We start from the raw sequence: 19,285 nt of genomic DNA, 5'->3' as shown, positions 1-19,285 counted from the left end.
GCCCAGCTAATTTTTGTATTTTTACTAGAGATGGGGTTTCACCTTGTTGACCAGGATGGTCTCGATCTCTTGACCTCATGATCCACCCACCTCGGCCTCCCAAAGTGCTGGGATTATAGGCGTGTGCCACTGCACCCAGCCAGTCATTTTCTCTTTATCCTCTGCCTCCCACTGCACTGTTATCATTGGATTTCTCACCATTTTTCTACCCATTCATTTTCTCCTACTGTTGTGCCACCAGCTAAAGTCTACTGCTGTATGGGATGGGAAAGTTTCCTGGGCTCTGACTGTTTAGGGAATTTCAATCAGTTCTCTATGGTCAGCCCTGTGCCTCAACCCTGTCCACCTCTAAACCTGGGTTTCAAGGTGGGTGCCTCTCACAGTTATGCCGACATCAGCCAGCTTTTCATCAGCATTCCTGGATTCAGGCACTTCGGGTTGTATCCCCTTCCACTCTGCTAAGGCAATTTATTTCTTTTTAATCTTCTAAGACTTTGTTGAAATCTCTCACCTGTTACTGTCACCTCTTTTGTTTTTCTTTGATTTCTTCATTGTTAATTTAGTGTACTCTCAGGATGAAGAGGAGAAAATTCTATTAATCTGTCATCTTTAACCAGAAATCTCACATATACTTTATTTTAATTTTTTAAAATATATTTTTGGTAGAGATGGGGTTTCACCATATTGGACAGGCTGGTCTTTGGACCTCAAGTGATCTGCCTGCCTTGGCCTCCCAAAGTGCTGGAATTACAGGTGTCAGCCACCATGCCCAGCCTCTTATTTATTTTTGAGACAGGGTCTTGCTCTGTCACCCAGGCTGGAGTGCAATGGCACCCTCTCAGCTCACTACAACCTCCGCCTCCTGGGTTAAAGCAATTCTCCCACCACAGCTACCCAAGTAGGTGAGATTACAGGTGCGCACCACCCACCCAGCTAATTTTTTTTTGTATTTTTAGTAAAGATGGGGTTTTACTATGTTGGCTAGGCTGGTCTCGAACTCCTGACCTCAAGTGATTGCCTTCCTCGGCCTCCCAAAGTGCTGGGATTACAGGCATGAACCACTGCGCCCAGCCTCACATATATTTTTAAATAAAGACTTTTGCACTGTGCCTTTACTGTGTAGAACTAACAGGAAAAAGTAATATACTGGCCAGGCGTGGTGGCTCACGCCTATAATCCCAAGACTTTGGGAGGATCATTAGAGGTCAGGAGTTTGAGACAAGCATGGCCAACATGGTGAGACCCTGTCTCTAGTACAAGTACAAAAATTAGCTGAGGATGGTGGCACATGCCTGTAATCCCAGCTATTCTGGAGACTGAGGTGGGAGAATCGCTTGAACCTGGGAGGCAGAGGTTGTGTTGAGCTGAGATCATATCACTGCACTTTAGCCTGGGTGACAGAGCCAAGCGAGACTCCATCTCCAAAAAAAAAAAAAAAAAAGTAATTTCAAAAAGAACAAGGCAAATTTTAGCCTTTTAAAATATTTAAATGGTATTGATATTTTGAGACAGGACCTCACTCTCTGGACCCTGCTGGAGTGCAGTGGCGCGATATCACTGCAAGCCTCACTACAAGCTCACTGCAGTTTCAACCTCCCAGTCTCAAGTGAGCCTCCTGAGTCTACAAGCATGTGCCACCATGTTCAGCAATTTTTTTTTTTAAGACAGGGTCTCTCCTTGTCCCCCAGGTTAGAGTGCAGTAGCATGATCATAGCTCACTGGAGCCTTGAACTCTTCAATTTTCAGGGTCAAGCAGTTCTCCCACCTCAGCCTCCCAAAGTGCTAGGATTACAGGTGTGCCCGGCTGTTTGTTTTGTTTCATTTTTTGTTTTTGTAGAGCTGAGGTCTTGTTCTGTTCTCTTGGCTGGTCTCCAGCTCCTGGCCTCAAGTGATCCTCTCTCCTCAGCCTCCCAAAGTATTGGGATTATGGATGTGAGCCACTGCATCCAGCTTTATTTATTTTGAAATAATTTCAAATGTATAGAAACTGTTCAAGAAATTGAGAATTGTTCCATTCCCCTTACATTGAATCACCAATTCTCTATTGCCCTTTCTCTTTCATGACATGGCATTTTTGAAGGATATGGGCAGTTATTTCATAGAATATCCCTCTGTTGATATAATAATGTTTAATTTTCTGGTGCATTTTTTTTTTTGTTTTTCCTTGTAGCTTTTAGGAGAGTATGAGTCTCTTGGAAAAGAACATGGAAGAGTAAAGGTAAGGGGTAATGGTTCCTGTCTAGATTTCATGCAGAGGCAGAAACATTGGATTGGGAATCAAGGGTACTGACCCTTCCTCCTTCTTGCACCCTTCCTGTACCCTCCATAGCTGTTGGAACTGGAACTTTGCTTATCCTGTTTCATTATCCTTAATTTCAAATATCTGCCCCATTTAACTCACCAGTTTGTGAGATTCATTAATTTAACAAATACTTACTGAATGGCTATTACATTTGAAATGAAATTGTTCAAAAGAGTATAAGGTACCATACTGATGAAAATAATTACTTAGTACTGTTTATTTGTTTTGTGTTTTCTTTTCTTTTTTTTTTTCTTCAAAGATGGAGTTTTGCTCTTGTTGCCCAGACTGGAGTACAACGGTGCAATCTTGGCTCCCTGAGACCTCCGCCTCCTGGGTTCCAGCGATTCTCTTGCCTCAGCCTCCTGAGTAGCTGGGACTACTACAGGCGCCCGCCACCACACCAGGCTAATTTTTATATTATTAGTAGAGACAGGGTTTCATCATGTTGGCCAGGCTGATTTCCAATTCCTGACCTCAAGTGATCCACCTGCATCAGCCTCCCTAAGTGTTGGGATTGCAGATGTGAGCCACTGCACCCGGCCATTTAATACCGTTTAAATATCAAGCTTTGATTTTCACTGGGTCAGCTGTTGGTGGGGTTGAATTTGTGAATTATGTTTGAATTCTTTTTTTTTTTTTTTTTGGAAACGGAGTTTCGTTCTTGTTGCCCAGGCTGGGGTGCAATGGCGCAATCTTGGCTCACTACAACCTCCACCTCCTGGGTTCAAGCAATTCTCCTTTCTCAGACTCCCAGGTGTGGTGGCACATGATTATAGGCATGTGCCACCATGCCCGGCTAATTTTGTATTTTTAGTAGAGATGGGATTTCACCATGTTGGTTAGGCTGGTTTCGAACTCCTGACCTCAAGTGATCCACCTGCCTCAGCCTTCCAGCATACTGGGATTACAGGCGTGAGCCATCATGCCTGGCCGTGTTTGAATTCTTGATGAAAGCTCTGTTTGGGGACTACATATTTGCATTCAGTAAAACCCTTCAGCGATGCTGTAAGTGAGGCCCATGTATTTCTGTTGCACAGAATGCAGGGTTGTGGTTATTGAAGCTTAACAAAAAGGCCTGCATAGCTTGGCAGCCAAACCGTTCTGAGGGTTCAGGAGCAGATCCCATGATATCTAAATCTCATTGAAATTACTTGTTTTACCATCCTTCTGAGGTTTTAGTCAAGTTTGTGGTTAAATATGTTTATTTTAACACTGGTTTGTTCCTAATTAAGCAAAGTATAATGGGCTGTATCTGTTACCCAGGGAACTTATGCAGAGTGACTTGTGTAGGCTGGTGCTTTGCTCTTACATGTTTTCCTTGAACTGTCGGTCCTGGCTCTGTGGTTGATGCCATACTTGCTGAGTATAGTTTGTAGCTAGCTGGTTTAGCCTTAGATTCCTTTTCTTTTATGCATTTAAAAATGATATATCTGAATATTTATCTTCAGTTATCTAAGTTTTTCTTTTGTTTCCATAGGATGCATTAAATACAACCGAGAACAAATTGCTTGATGCATATACTCAGATTTCTGATTTGAAAAGGTAAAATGTATTATCTTACTCACGTACACATACCCCAGTTGTTCTTTTATGTGTCTGTATTGAACATAATGAGAAAGAAGTTTTTCTTGAGGATTTTTAAGCAGTTTGAGAACTAGTTTTATGTTAGATTTTCCCTGACATGGAAATACATTTCATTTCAGCCAAACAAGATTTCTTTTCTTTTTTTTTAAAAGAGAGAGGGTCTTACTACATTGCCTAGGCTGGCTTGTGAATTCCTGAGCTCAAGCAATCTGCCTGACTGATTTTTTTTTTTTTTTTTTTTTTTGAGACAGAGTCTTGCTCTGTCACCCAGGCTGGAGTGTAGTGGCACAGTGTCGGCTCACTGGAACCTCCTCCTCTTGGGTTCAAGCAATTCTCCTGCCTCAGCCTCCCGAGTAGCTGGGACTATAGGAGTGCACCGCCAAACCCAGCTAATTTTTTTGTATTTTTGATAGAGACATGGTTTTACCATTTTGGCTAGACTAGTCTCGAATTCCTGACCTCAAGTGATCCACCTGCCTCAGCCTCCCAAAGTACTGGGATTACAGAAATAAGCCACCCAGTCCAGCAAGCCTGGCTGATTTTTAAAAACGTTTTGTAGACGTAGGATTTTGCTATGTTGCCCTGGCTGTTCTCAATCTCCCAGCCTCAAGTGATCCTTTCGCCTCATCCACCCAAAGTGCTGGAATTACAGGCATGCACCACTATGCACCTGACTTCAAACAAGATATTTTAAATAATTAAAATGTATTGGTGGTTGTGCCTCAAAGGTTGGTATTTTCCCAAACATTATGTATTTTCTTAGCATAGGTTAAAATCCAAATGATATTTAACCACTGGAAAGAACTTTAAGAATTATTTTTGTGCTTCAAAAAGAAAACAGCATTAACACCAAAATTGTGGTCATCTACTTTCAGAAAGACCTGGTTTGGAGACTGTATTAATGATCTGATTTGTTTAATTATGTGGGGAAAGAATCATACATGGTATCTATTGCAAATGATTAGAAATATCCAACTGGGCTGGGTGCAGTGGCTCACTCCTGTAATCTCAGCACTTTGGGACTCTGAGGTGGGTAGATTACCTGACATCGGGAGTTCAAGACCAGACTGGCCAACAGGGTGAAACCCCATCTGTACTCAAAATAGAGAAGTTAGCCGGGCATGGTAGTACAGGCCTGTAATTTCAGCTACTCAGGAGGATGAGGCAGAGAAACGCTTGAACCCTGGAGATATAGGTTCAGTGAGCTGAGATCACACCTCTTCACTCCAGCCTGGGTGACAGAGCAAGACTGTCTCAAAAAAAGAAAGAAAAGAGAAATATTTAAACTGGTTTGAAAGCAAATATTATATTTGTATTTGGATGTAAGTAATGTCCCTTATTTAGAAATTTTATTGCAGTCTTAAGGATTTCCTATAGAGAAGAACAGAAATGCTGTCTAGATTTCTCATCTGCCTCTCTTCTGTGATTCATTCAATTCTAGTGATAACTTTCTTATCAGATTGGTATAAAACATCAGCCTTGTTAGAGCTGTTATTTCTCAAATTTTCCTTGCGTCAAAGTAGGTAAGAATTTGAGTTGGAAAGATGAGATAAAGTCATATGCAGAGTTTAAAAGATCAAGCCAGGCATGGTGGCATGTACTTATAGTCCCAGCTACTTAGGAAGCTGAGGCAGGAGGATCTCTTAAGGACAGGGATTTGAGGCTGCAGCAAGCAGTGATGCCAGTGCACTCCAGCCTGGATGACAGAGCAAGACCTCATCTCTTAAACGAAGGGAAAAAAAGAACAGCGTGAATGCCAGGATATCTTAAAAACAGTCAATTGGCCAGAGTAGTCATTTCCTGTTGGTAAACTTGAAAATAGGCTTTTGTTTTGAACATGGTACAAAGATGAAATACTTATAGTTTGTTTGCAATATTTTAGCCTCTGCCTCTTTTAAAACTTAGAAGGTTTTTTTTTTTTTTTTTTAAGAAAAGTTTTTTGAAGTGGGCATGGTGGCTCACACATGTAATCCCAGCACTTTGGGAGGCCGAGCTGGCAGATCACGAGGTAAAGAGATTGAGACCATCCTGGCCAACATGGTGAAACCCCGTGTCTACTAAAAATACAAAAATTAGCTGGGCATGGTGGCGCACCCCTGTAGTCCCAGCTACTCGGGAGACTGAGGGAAGGAGAATTGCTTGAACCCGGGAGGCTGAGATTGCAGTGAGTCAAGATCGTGCCACTGCACTCCAGCCTGACACCTGGCGATAGAGTGACACTCTGTCTCAAAAAAAAAAGGTTAAAACTCTGTTTTTGGAAATTAAGCCAGGTTCCTCATTGTGAAAGTGTTACCTATTGTATGCATGGTTATATACATATTAGGATTAAACACATTAGAATGCAGTTTATTTGTAACTTTAATTTTATTTTTATTTAATTTATAAATGTGATGTTTTGATCTGTAGTCAACTTTATATAACTTGTGATACTAAGTTTGTTTGTGGTTCCCTTTTTATTCAGTTGTATGGAAAATGTTTCTTTGTAGAATTTTACTGTATTTGTTTTTCTATTTATAGATTCACTGGTTTTTGTTTAGGTTTTTTTTTGAGATGGAGTCTCACTGTGTCACCCAGGCTGGTGTGCAGTGGTGTGATCTTGGCTCACTGCAGCCTCCACCTCCTGGGTTCAAGACGATTCTCTTTCCTCAGCCTTCTGAGTAGCTAGGATTACAGGTGTGTGTCACCACACCTGACTGATTTTTGTATTTGTGGTAGAGATGGGGTTTTACCATGTTGGCCAGGCTGGTCTCAAACTCTTGACCTCAGGTGATCCACCCACCTATGAAAAGGGTTTATGGACTTGCAACTCTTTTGTCACCCATTTTCTAGAAGGGTCTGTTAAATAAACTGTAGTTGAGCTATATTTTAAATTTGTTGAAATGTACTTAATTTATCTTATTGCTTTTGAATTAGAATGATTTCAAAACTTGAAGCTCAGGTCAAGCAAGTAGAACATGAAAATATGTTAAGCCTTCGTCATAATTCTAGAACTCACGTGAGACCCTCGCGTGCCAGGTAAGTGATTTCATTTACTCTCTATAAAGCTAGAAATAGGTGCACTCTTCTATTAAGACCAGAAGCTCACCTGTCTAAATCGTAAGAAAGTCAGGGTTAAATGTCATTAACCCTGAACTTAGATGTGTTAAATAAATTACTGGATATTACAAACTCTCTTGTGCAGACGCATTTGCTAAAATTAAGAAATGCAGTAGGATCAAATTGGGAGTAAGGAAACTTGGAATGTATTTTGTTCTTTGCCCAGCTGTGTGACCTTAGGCAAGGCACTTACCTTTTTTGGAATTCATTTTTATTATCTGTAAAAATAAGGACAAGGGGCTAGAACATCTCAAAAGGTCTTTTTGCCTCAAATTTCAGACATTTTATTCCCATGTTAATGAAAGGAACTACAAAGATGCATCTTCGTTAGGTTGGATGGGTTTTCTTTTTAGTTTATTTAGTTCTTTCAGAAATAGCTTGGCTATATCTCAGCATTGTCTTGATGATATCCTTACAGAATAAATTGTTTTCATATTACACCTGGCTTTTATTATGATTTTAGTATAAATAAAGAATAAGTAAATTATAACTTTATAATGACATTTGCCAGAAAAATGATTTTAAATTGTAATTTGTGACCCAAGTTGTAATTGTCAAATGAGAAGCTTTTTCTAGGGCTGGGCACAGTGGCTCATGCCTGTAATTCCAGCATTTTGGGAGGCCCAGGTGGGATGATCACTTGAGCTCAGGAGTTTGAGACCAGTCTGGACAACATGGCAAGAACCCATCTGTATAAAATAAAATAGATTTTAAAAGAAGCTTTTTTCTAGGTCTTTGTTAATTAATCTTAGTAAAACATAGCAAATTCTTTTTTTTAGAGAAAAGATGTAAGTAACAAATTGAACATTTGAGAGAAATAAAAAGAAGAGCCTCGGGTTGGAGGCCAGGGAAGGCCTTTCTTTTTCTTTCTTTCTTTCTTTTTTTTTTTTTTTAAGACAGGGTTTCACCATCTTGGTCAGGCTGGTCTTGAACTCCCGACCTCAGGTGATCTGCCCGCCTTGGCCTCCAAAGTGCTTGGATTACAGGTGTGAGCTACCATGCCCAGCTGGGAAGGCCTTTCTTTAGAGAGGAGGCTAATAAGCAGAAGAGTCACCTGTGCATAGAGTTGCTGGAGCAGAAGGTGTGGGGTGAGGGATAGGCAGGGTGGGGTGTCTGGGAGGTGGCCCATGTAGAGAAATTGCCTTGCTAAGTCCTCAGGTAGGAAAGAGCTTAGCATGTTTGAAGAGCCTAAGGGAGGCTAGCATGGCCTGAATATTTCCAGCAAGAGGCAAAATCGCCCTAGATGAAATCAGAGATTGATCATTGATAGCTTTCTTTACTTTCTCTTTTTCTTTTTTTAAGATGGAGTTTCACTGTGTTGGCCAGACTGGTCTCAAATTCCTGACCTCGTGATCTGCCTGCCTCAGCCTCCCAAAGTGCTGGGGCTACAGGTGTGAGCCACTGCGCCCAGCTGATCATTTATAGCTTTCTAAGCCATGGTCAAGGGTTTGGATCTTGCCCTAAGTCCATTGGGAAGCCTTTGAAAGTTTTTGTGTGATAAAATGATGTCATTTAGTTTTTATTTTATTAATGTACCTGCCATGAGAAGATGGAGAAGGAAAGAATGGAAGTAGGAGACTAGTTAGGCTGGTGCAGTGCTAGGAGAGAGATGGTGTTAGCTGGGTGGTGGTCACAGAAATGGACAAAAGAGAATCTTCGGGAGAGATTCTGGAGGTAGGATCTATAGGACATGGTTGTGAATTGGATGGCAAGGCAAGAAAAGAAAAGGAGGTGTTAGAATAATTCCTTGGTTTCTGTCCCAAACAACTAAAGGTACCCAGTTCATATGTTGAACTAGGGAAGAGATCAGAATTTCCATCTTGAATATTTTTGTTTGAGATTCATGTCGATTCTAAGTGGAAATCAAGTAGCCAATTATAAATGAATTTGGAGCTCAAAAATAAGGTTTTAGGATGGAATGATAAATTTTGGAGTTGTCTCTTTCTAGATGGTGCCTAAAGCTATAGGATGGATGCAGACTGAGTGTGTTTAGTTATAAGTAGGCCTGGGGCAGGAACTCTGACACTTTGGTGTCTGATAAGAGAGCTGGCAAAGGAACCTGAGAAGGTGCTGCCAAAAAGCTAGAGGAAAACAAGCAGCTACCGGGATTGAGTGCAAAATCCACCCTGTGTTTTCCCTGTGCTCTCATACCAGCACAACCATCAACTCAGAAGACTTCTGTGATTTAGGATATGTGGCGTTTCTCCTCACCAGCAAGCAAGCAAGCAGTTAGTTCTTCTGGGGACCTAGCCACTTGTCCTCCCATTCGTTTCTGATACTATCTACCCAAAGATGGGGTCAGATCCCATAAACTCGGGCCTCAGTCCACAAGACTACCCCCACTTCAGACACCATTTGCAAGTCCAGACCTCCGGCATGTCTAACCAACTGGCTTCAAGTTGAGGTTCCCATGACTCTCTTTTTGGGTTCAATTAATTTGCCAGAGTGACTCATACAACTCAGAGAAACATGTTTACCAATTTATTACAGATGATATTTTAAAGGATACAAATAGCCAGTTGAAGAGATACAGGGTGAGGTCTGGAAGGATCTCCAGTACTCTAGTTTCTGGCCCAGTGGAGTTGAGGTGTGCCACTCTCTGCACATGCATGAACTCTTGTTCAGCTCTCCAGAAGCCCTGGAGCCCTGGTCCTCTTGGGCATTTTATGGAGGCTTCGTTCCATGGACCTGATTGAAGCTTGGACAACTGTGTTGAAATGTAACTGGACAGAAAGGATGTGATCTAAACCCAGCAAGGCTTGTCTGTTCAGATCCTTCTAGGCCTCTTTGTGCAGCATTCTTTCCTCCAGAGGATGTGGCAGGATCCTCTCTGATTCAAATGAGGGTCTTATGACCCATAATTAGAGTCCTGCCCTGGTAAGGTGAAAGGAAGACCTGAGAAGGTTAGAGATTCTGTTGACAAGGGATATGGGAGTTATGAGCTAAGAATTGTGGATGAAAACTGATGTATAATATATGTCCTAATCTCACAGTGCTGCTTGAGAGATCAAGGTGAAGACTGCAAGGTCTTTGTAAGCTGGAGGCTAATGCTTATTGAACAGTTTGGATAGAGTGATAGCAGCAGAAACCCATTCAGAGTGTACTTGAGTGAATTAAGGCCAGGTGCAGTGGCTGCAGCCTATAATTCTAGCAATTTGGGAGGCCAGGGTGGGTGGATCACTTGAGGTCAGGAGTTCAAAACCAGCCTGGCCAACATGGTGAAACCCCATCTCTATTAAAAATACAAAAATAAGCCGGGCATGGTGGTGTATGCCTGTAATCCCAGCTACTTGGGAAGCTGAGGAATCCCTTGAACCCGGGAGGCGGAGGTTCCACTGAGCCAAGATTGTGCCACTGCACTCCAGCCCGGGCAACAGAGCAGCACTCTGTCTAAAAAAAAAAAAAAAAGTGAATGAAAACAACCTGAAAGTCTAACAGCTAGAAGATGGAAAATATTGTCATACAATCAAGCATGATACTGCAGCGTGACAGTGCAGGCAGCAGAGCTGGTGTTGGCAGACTCCAGCCTGTGGGGTCACATCTGGCTTGAACCACTTGTTTTTGTAAGGCCCCTGAGTAAGGCATGGTTTCTACACTCTTACATGTTTGGGAAAAAAAGAATATTTTATGACACATGAAAATTGTATGGTAGACCAGGTGTGGTGGCTCACACCTGTAATCCCTGCACTTTGGGAGGCTGAGGCAGATGGATCTTCTGAGGTCAGGAGTTTGATATTAGCCTGGCCAACATGTCAAAACGCTGTCTCTACTAAAAATACAAAAATCAGCCAGGTGTGGTGGCACATACCTGTAGTTCCAGTTACTCGGGAGGCTGAGACAGGAGAGTCACTTGAACCCGGGAGGCGGAGGGAGCCTGCAGTTAGCCAAGATCACGCCATTGCACTCCAGCCTGGATGGCAAGAGTGAGACTCCATCTAAAAAAAAAGAAAATTATATGACATTCAAATTTTAGTGTCTACAAATAAAATTTTCATGAAACACAAGTTTATTAACTTATATATCATCTATAGCGGCCTTTGTGCAACAGCAAAGTGTAGTTGCAACTCGTTGCTGTGCTGAAGCTTGAGGGCGGGAGGCAGAATGGGGTGGAGTCTTTGGAGTATTGGTTTTTTAAGGGGAATGTGTCCTCTGGTTATGACAAAAGCCAGTGAGTACCCTCTGAGGTGGCTGGCTGAGGAGTAGAGGGTCATCTCACTGGAGAGAGCAGTCAGGAAGTTGCCTAGTGTGAGAGCAGGAATAGGCGCGGAGAAAATGAGGCAGGCTCTAAAGTCTGGGGAATGACTGGGGGTTAACATAATGACTGTTGAGAACCTCAGATGAGCTGTGGGGGAGTAACCGTCTAGAACTACACTGTTCAGTACAGTCCTGCCAACAGCCACATTACAATTTAAAATCAATCATGTCAACCTAAAATGAGTGACAGAGACTGACTCTCCAAAGTAGTTTATCTGGAAATGTTGGAGGTTTGCAATCTGGAGTATGCATGCTATGGTACTGTGCTATGGTACTATGCTTATGGTATAAGCACGTCCAAAGGGGTTGGGACACAGGAAACTTTAAAAGACAAAAGGCAGTCCACAGTGCACTAAACTGTTCTGAAACAAAGACCACTGGTTACGGGAGCATGCTGCAGGCATTAGCATTAGCTCATTGGTGGAGACATCCCTTGTTAGGGATGCTTCCTTGTACAAGCAGCTTATTATCTGGAATACTGTGGTTCTGAGGAATTCCTTTAATAGTTCCCATGATTGGCATCTGTGTGAGAGGGCTGCTCCTTTGTGACCTCCCAGCTCCATTTTGTGGAAGTTTGACATTAGTGACTCCATTTTGATACTGAAAACTTTCATTACTGAAATTAACATTTTAAAACTGGTTCTTCAGTCTTACCAGCCACATTTCAGGTGTTCAGTAGTGACATAGGACTTGTGACTGCTGCATTGGACAGTGCAGACAGCGTTTCTGGTTTTGCAGAATATTCTGTTGGACAGGGCTGGTCTGAAGGGTTCAAGGACAGCCCTGTTTAATTCGACACCTCCCCCTCATCTGCAGTAGGGCACAGAGTGTAAAGGGTGTGAATGCCTGAGAGGCAGTGAGGGGAATGTTCAGAGCCACAACTACTTGAATCTTGACTGCGATTCAGGAGCAACAGAAACCTAGAAGAACAATTAAGTTGAATCATAAAACTGTAAAATAGAGTTGTATCTAAAATATAGATTGTTATGTGTGGTTTTTAAATTACTGTGCGAATGTGTAAATACTGTTTGAGAGCAGATTGTTTTATATGCACATACAGTCTGAATTGAAGTGCAGACCTTTGCAGTTCCTGAACTTTCTCGTTCTAATAGCACACTAGCAACTTCAGACGTCAGTAGGCGGAAGTGGCTGATTTCAGGTGCAGAATACTCCATCTTTACTGGCCAGCCTCTGGATACCCAGGACAGTAACGTGGATAACCAGCTGGAGGAAACCTGTAGCCCTGGGTGAGATAACTTTGCTAAAGATTCTATTTAGGGATGTTATGTTTTATTAGAGATTTCAGTTGCTTTTAAATGTTCAGGAAGCCTTCTCTTTGGTTCTTTAATGTCTTAATTTTGAGAACCTGACTTTTATTTTACTTCAAAAGGCAACTACTATTAGAATACTTTACTTCCATGAGCTCTGCAGAGCTTCCCCACCTGTGCTCAGTGGCACAATATGGGTTTGTGATTAGGATAGGATGTCGATCCTCAGGCCGGGCCTGGTGGCTCATACCTGTAATCCCAACATTTTGGGAGGCCAGTGTGGAGGGATCGCTTGAGCTCAGGAGTTCGAGACCAGCCTGGGTAGTGTGACAAAATCCCACCTCTACAAAACATATATATATGTTAGCTGGGCGTGGTGACACGTACCTATAGTTTCAGCTACTTGGGAGGGTAAGGTGGGAAGATGACCGGAGCCTGGGTAGGTCAAGGCTACAGTGAGCTGTGATTGCACCACTGCACTCTAGCCTGGGCGACAGAGTGAGATCTTGTCTAAAAACAAATGAGGCTGGGTGCAATGGCTCACACCTGTAATCCCAGCACTTTGAGAGGCTGAGGCGGGCGGATCACCTGAGGTCAGGAGTTCGAGACTAGCCTGACCAACATGGTGAAACCCCATCTCTACTGAAAATCCAAAATTAGCCGGGCATGGTGGTGCAAGCCTATAATCCCAGTTACTCAGGAGGCTGAGTCAGGAGAATCACTTGAACCCGGGAGGTGGAGGTTGCGGTGAGCCGAGATCATGCCATTGCAGTCCAGCCTAGGCAACAAGAGTAAAATTTCATCTCAAAAATAAATAATAAATAAAACAAAAGATGTTGATCCTTTCCCACTTCAGATGGCTCTGGACAGCCTGAGCCCCAAGCCTGCATGAGCAGCCTCAGCCGCTTACTCCAGGGTGCTGTGCAGATGCTGTTCCTCTTAAGTGTAGGATGTTAGAAGGATTGGAAAGCACTGTATGCAGGTTTAATTTATTTGCATTGCAGCCGGGCGCGGTGGCTCAAGCCTGTAATTCCAGCACTTTGGGAGGCTGAGGTGGGTGGATCACGAGGTCAAGAGATCGAGACCATCCTGGTCAACATTGTGAAACCCCGTCTCTACTAAAAATACAAAAAATTTAGCTGGGCATGGTGGCGCGTGCTTGTAACCCCAGCTACTCAGGAAGCTGAGGCAGGAGAATTGCCTGAACCCAGGAGGTGGAGGTAGCGGTGAGCCGAGATCGCGCCATTGCACTCTAGCCTGGGTAACAAGAGCGAAACTCCGTCTCAAAAAAAAAAAAAAAAAATTATTTGCATTGCAAAGCATACTCATTGTGGAGTATAATTGTCAACTCTGTTATTTTCCTAATAACCCCTGTAAAGTATGTGGTTTAGCTTGGACTGTTATAACAAATTACCACTGATTAGGTGGCATAAACAACACACATCTCTATCTTTGAAGGCTGGAAGTGCAAGATCAGGGTGCCGAGTGTTTGTTTGGTGAGGGCCCTCTTCCTGCTTATGTCCTCACATGGCCTTTCCTTGGTGTCTGTGCACAGAGAGATTGCTCCTGCCTCTTCCTTTTTTTTTTTTGGAGATGGAGTTTCACTCTTGTTGCCCAGGCTGGAGTGCAGTGGTACCATCTCACTTCAGTGTAACCTCTGTCTCCCGAGTTCAAGCGATTCTCCAGCCTCAGCCTCCTGGGTAGCTGGGGTTACAGGCGTGCGTACCACACCCAGCTAATTTTATATTTTTAGTAGAGATGGGGTTTCTCCATGTTTGTCAGGCTGGTCTCAAACTCCTGACCTCAGGCGCCTGCCTCGGCCTCCCAAAGTGCTGGGATTACAGTGTGTGAGCCACTGCGCCCAGCCCTCTTCCCCCCCCTTTTTTTTTTTAGTAAAGGCATTAATCTCATTGTGGGGGCTTCACCCTCATGATCTCATCCAACTCTAATTACCTCGTAAAGGCTCCACCTCCAGATACCATCACATTGAAGATTAGGGCTTCAATGTATATGTTTGAGATGGGGGTGGGGTGAGATGTTTGGTCCATAGCACTGTATGTCTTAAAATTATTGTTTAAGGTACCATTCACCTCCAGAAAAGGATTCTTCACCTGGAAGTTCATCAACAAGCTTGTTGATAAAAAAGCAAAGAGAGACTTCAGATACGCCGATCATGAGAGCTTTGAAAGAAGTTGATGAAGGAAAAATATTTAAAAATTGGGGGACACAGACAGAGAAAGAGGACACCTCAAATAGTGAGTATTTCCATGTTTGAGATAGATGGATATAGATATATTTTCCCCATTTATATTGTCTTCTTTCCAATTAAAATCTTTAGGTAATGAAATTAAAAGTTTTAACTCTGTAAACTTGCTATTTTCCTGCTACTTCAGCCTTGTTTCATAGATAATTGAATGTCCTAGTTAAATAATTTATCACAGTTCTGGCATAACATGTACCTTTTGTACAAAGTAAACCGCGTGCTACATTCTGATTATGAAAGAGGCTTACATGCATTCTGGGTTTTGTTTTCTTTTTTTTTAGAGACAGTCTTGTTCTTTCGCCCAGGCTGAAGTGCAGTGTGCTACAGCTCAATGCAAACTCCACTTCTGGGTTCAAATGATTCTCCTGCCTCAGCCTCCCCAGTACCTGGAATTATAGGTGCCTTCTACCATACTCAGCTAATTTTAGTATTTTTAGTAGAGACGGAGTTTTACCATGTTGGCCAGGCTGGTCTCGAACTCTTGGCTTCAAGTGATTCACCCACCTTGGCCTCTCAAAGTGTGGGATTACAGTGGTGAGCCACTGCTCCTGGCCTTACATGGCATTCCTAAGGATATTTGAGACATTTCTGTCAGTTTGTCTTACTTGCACACAGCAGAAAGCTGTGATAGGCATTTGGTATATATGAAGTAAGATAGAATATTTCCTATTCTTTCTTCCCTTTCTTAGTTACCGAGCATCTGTAGATAAGGCAAGCAGTGTCTTTAATACTGTGTTTTTTCACAGGTCCAGGTTACCAATATGTTTCTTTCCTTTTCCTCTATGCTTGCTTGCTTAGACCTCTTAGTCATTCTGCTAGTGCCTTTGGGGTTACATCTCCCAAACAGTGTCGTAGTAAATAAATTAGTAACCTGCTTTCTAAAAATAACCCTCTTGAAAAATCACCTTCAATGCCGATTGTAAACAGGGAACCAGAATGAATTCATTTAAAACTCCTACATATTTCTTCATCAAACATTTTTTATCATTATAATGCGGAGCATTTGCAAATAGTCATATAACCTAGCCGGTGAGAATAATAAATGCTTTGAGCAGAACCTAAGCTGCATAGAGGACCTGGCTTGGTGTGTAACCACCTGTTAATAAAGGTGGATAACTGAAACTTAGGCTTGTTTTGATTTGTTTTTTTGTTTTTTTTGGTCTGCTGTAGAATTAGTAAATCCTCGGCAAACTGAAAGTTCAGTCTTTGCAAGTCGTTCTCCAGAAAAGTGTGCCCAACAGAGACAAAAGAGACTTAATTCAGCCTCACAGAGATCATCATCTTTACCACCTCCAAATCGTAAATCAAGTACTCCAAGTAAGAGTTGGATGTGTACATCTCTTGGGTTCAAAAGCATGACCTCTGAGCTGTGCCTGCTATTTGCCCATTTCCTGTTTCTCTTGTATCCTTAGCACCCTAGTAGAGTACTCTGAGCAGAAGACCCCTAAATAAGATCTTGTTCATAAATGAATTTGTCTGATCACACAGATACTACAAATATAAATGAAGAAATCTGCTTATTAAAGCGAGATTTTTTTATTGTGTCCAGTAAATTGTTTGCAACTAATACTTAAAAATAATTGAGTTTTTTTTTTTTTTGGGATGGAGTTTCGCTCTTGTTACCCAGGCTGGAGTGCAATGGCGCGATCTCGGCTCACCATTCCTCCGCCTCCTGGGTTCAGGCAATTCTCCTGCCTCAGCCTCCTGAGTAGCTGGGATTACAGGCGCACTATTTTTTGTATTTTTAGTAGAGACGGGGTTTCACCATGTTGACCAGGATGGTCTCGATCTCTTGACCTCGTGATCCACCCGCCTCGGCCTCCCAAAGTGCTGGGATTACAGGCTTGAGCCACCGTGCCCGGCAAAATAATTGAGTTTTAAAGATACTAGATTGCTATCCAAAGATTAATTCAATCAAATTAATTCAAGCTAGTCTGCAAAAATACTTCTTACATATTTGATATCAAGTACTCAGCATTAGTCACTATTTTTCTTTAACCAATTATAGGTTTGGTTTTAAAGTTGAAGCACTGAATTTCTGTCCTAAATGTTCATTTTCACACCAGCTAAGGAGATTCTTACTGTGTTATAGGAATGTTCAGTAGTGTACTGCCGTTTCCATCTTATTTCCAGTCGACTTCTAAAATCCTGAAAAACCAGTTTTGAGTCAAAGTGCTGAAAGTACAGTCTGATATGCTACAGTGTTGCAGTGGTTACCTCTGAGTGTTAGGGTTATGAGTGATTTTACTTTTTTGTACACTCATTTCTCAAAGTTTTACATTGAAATTATATTCCTTTCAAACTTAGAAAAAAAAAACTGAAGAAGACACTGTTATGCTGATATAACATATATAGAAGGAAAAGAATATTTTCTCATTTTCTCTATAGCAAAAAGAGAGATTATGCTAACACCAGTGACGGTGGCTTATAGTCCAAAGCGATCCCCTAAAGAAAACTTGTCCCCAGGATTTAGTCATCTGCTTAGCAGAAATGAAAGCAGTCCAATTCGGTAAGTTCTCTAAAATTGTAAAATAAAGTTAACTATATTAGTGATTTTTTTTTTTCCAAATGCTGACTTATGTCTCTAGCTATCACTGATTTTTCAGTTATCAGTGGGAACTCTGCGGATTTCATTTAAATCATTAGTGAATGTCATACTACAGCTAAAGTACTACAGTACAATGAACAGTTTTTAATTATGTAAACTTGCTGCTACTAGATTTTAAATATCACCTCAGCGCCCCATTCAGGTTTTGTATGTAGAATGATAGTTCTTTGTTTTCCTGAAAAGGTTTATGATACAGGAAAACTTCTGGGCCATTTGTACAGGAAAGTAGGCTTTACTGGTATGGCCCTGGCACCAAATACAGGTTTACCCGTGCTGCTGAGACATCGTCTCCTCCAAAGTGTGAGCAGCTGTGTGTGCTGTCTGTGGGGAGGGTTAGTGCTTTTTGGTTCTAGACCCAACTCCGACAGGCTCTTGGGGAGATGAGTTAAGCACATTGAACCTCAGTTTCCTCTTCTATAAAACGGGGATAATAATAACAACCCTGCTTATTTCATAAGGTTTTTATAAAGATCAAATGAGATAATGTATGGGTAAGTGTTTTAAGTCTTTAGTATGTAAATGCAATTTTGTTAGAAACTAGAAATGAAATTTCAGTTTTAGAAAATTATATAACCAGTTTTCTTTTAAGAAAATACATAAATATGTGAGTTAGCTGGATGCCAGCTCATCTTTCTAGTGGAGATAGGGAAAATCAGTTAACTTTTTTTTCTCACAAGTAACTTGCTTCATTCAATAGATTTGATATACTTTTGGATGATTTAGATACTGTTCCTGTGTCAACATTACAACGTACCAATCCAAGAAAGCAACTCCAGTTTCTTCCTCTAGATGACTCGGAAGGTATTTTTTCCTAAAAAATATTAGTTATGGTTTTAGTCATTCATTTTTTGAGATTATGGTATCTCTCAATGTTCTAAATATTATAATATTCTGCACTCAAATATTTTCCTACTTAAGGGCCTCTGAAACTAAGCACTCATGATGCTATGTGTTGTTATGTCAATGTTGTTATCCTCATTGAAAAGTTGGGAAACTGAGGTACAGGGAATGTTGATGTTTAATTACCAGGGCCATACTGTTCAGTTATTCTCTTTACTTTTATTCTCTATATGCAGCATAGGCTTTGGGTAACTTTTTTTTCTCATTTATATTCTAAATATGGAATAAAGCTATAAGACAATGTATGTGAAATGACTTGGGTAGGCCCTCAAAATGTTAAATGTTTAGTGTTAGTGTATGTCCACTAAATGTGATATACTAGTTTTTAAACTTTTTTTTTTTTTTTTTTTGCTTTAAGTTTACTTAAAGTTAATTTACGTTTACATGAAGTTTGCTTAAGTTCATTAAGGGACGTTGTGAAGCTTGTCAGAGGGCAAATCTCTTTGGAGATTTTTGTCTCTTTGGAGAAAAAAGCACTGAGTAAATGTGATTAATTATTATCTCTTTTCATTACTTTTTTGGACCATATAGCAGCTATGTCCAGAAAGTTAAATTGGGCAACATATTTAATATGTATGTAGTCTACTGAAAAAATAGATAAGAAATATAAGCAATTCTTTCCTCTCTAACAGAGAAAACATATTCTGAGAAAGCCACCGATAACCATGTTAATCATAGCTTTTGCCCTGAACTGTTGCCAAATGGAGTGAAGAAAGTATCTGTGAGAACTGCCTGGGAGAAGAATAAATCAGTTAGCTATGAACAGTGTAAGCCGGTTTCAGTAACTCCGCAGGGGAATGATTTTGAATATACAGCAAAAATTAGGACCCTAGCTGAAACAGAACGATTTTTTGATGAACTTACAAAAGAAAAGGACCAGGTAAAAACCAAGAAATATTTTTAAAAAATTGTTTTCTGAACTTAATGCTTATGTCTAAGGAGAAGGAAATTACTGAGTCAAACCTGTCTCAGGATATTACAAGGGGATAGCATACCAGGGCTGTGCTAGT

At 41.3% G+C, this 19,285-nt stretch overlaps 1 protein-coding gene across 36 annotated transcripts in view; it reads left to right on the top strand.

Moving 5' to 3' along the window:
* Positions 1-19,285, top strand: part of MPHOSPH9 (M-phase phosphoprotein 9) — an 84,351-nt gene that overhangs the window by 56,736 nt on the left and 8,330 nt on the right. For 17 of the 36 annotated variants that reach the window (XM_078337609.1, XM_035258039.3, XM_078337608.1 and 14 more), the window contains 9 exons: positions 2,171-2,218; positions 3,780-3,844; positions 6,800-6,901; positions 12,349-12,483; positions 14,584-14,759; positions 15,938-16,084; positions 17,156-17,276; positions 18,073-18,176; positions 18,908-19,155. In XM_078337609.1, coding sequence (XP_078193735.1) covers positions 2,171-2,218; positions 3,780-3,844; positions 6,800-6,901; positions 12,349-12,483; positions 14,584-14,759; positions 15,938-16,084; positions 17,156-17,276; positions 18,073-18,176; positions 18,908-19,155 — 1,146 coding nt within the window. The remainder of the gene's footprint in view (positions 1-2,170; positions 2,219-3,779; positions 3,845-6,799; positions 6,902-12,348; positions 12,484-14,583; positions 14,760-15,937; positions 16,085-17,155; positions 17,277-18,072; positions 18,177-18,907; positions 19,156-19,285) is intronic. The other 19 variants (XR_013522202.1, XR_013522195.1, XR_013522203.1 and 16 more) reach the window with 5 other exon arrangements.

Source organism: Callithrix jacchus, chromosome 9 (assembly GCF_049354715.1).
Source record: "Callithrix jacchus isolate 240 chromosome 9, calJac240_pri, whole genome shotgun sequence".
NCBI classification, from domain to species: domain Eukaryota; kingdom Metazoa; phylum Chordata; class Mammalia; order Primates; family Cebidae; genus Callithrix; species Callithrix jacchus.
The sequence above is the reverse complement of the archived record's forward strand: the minus strand, read 5'-3'. Positions and strand labels throughout refer to the sequence as shown.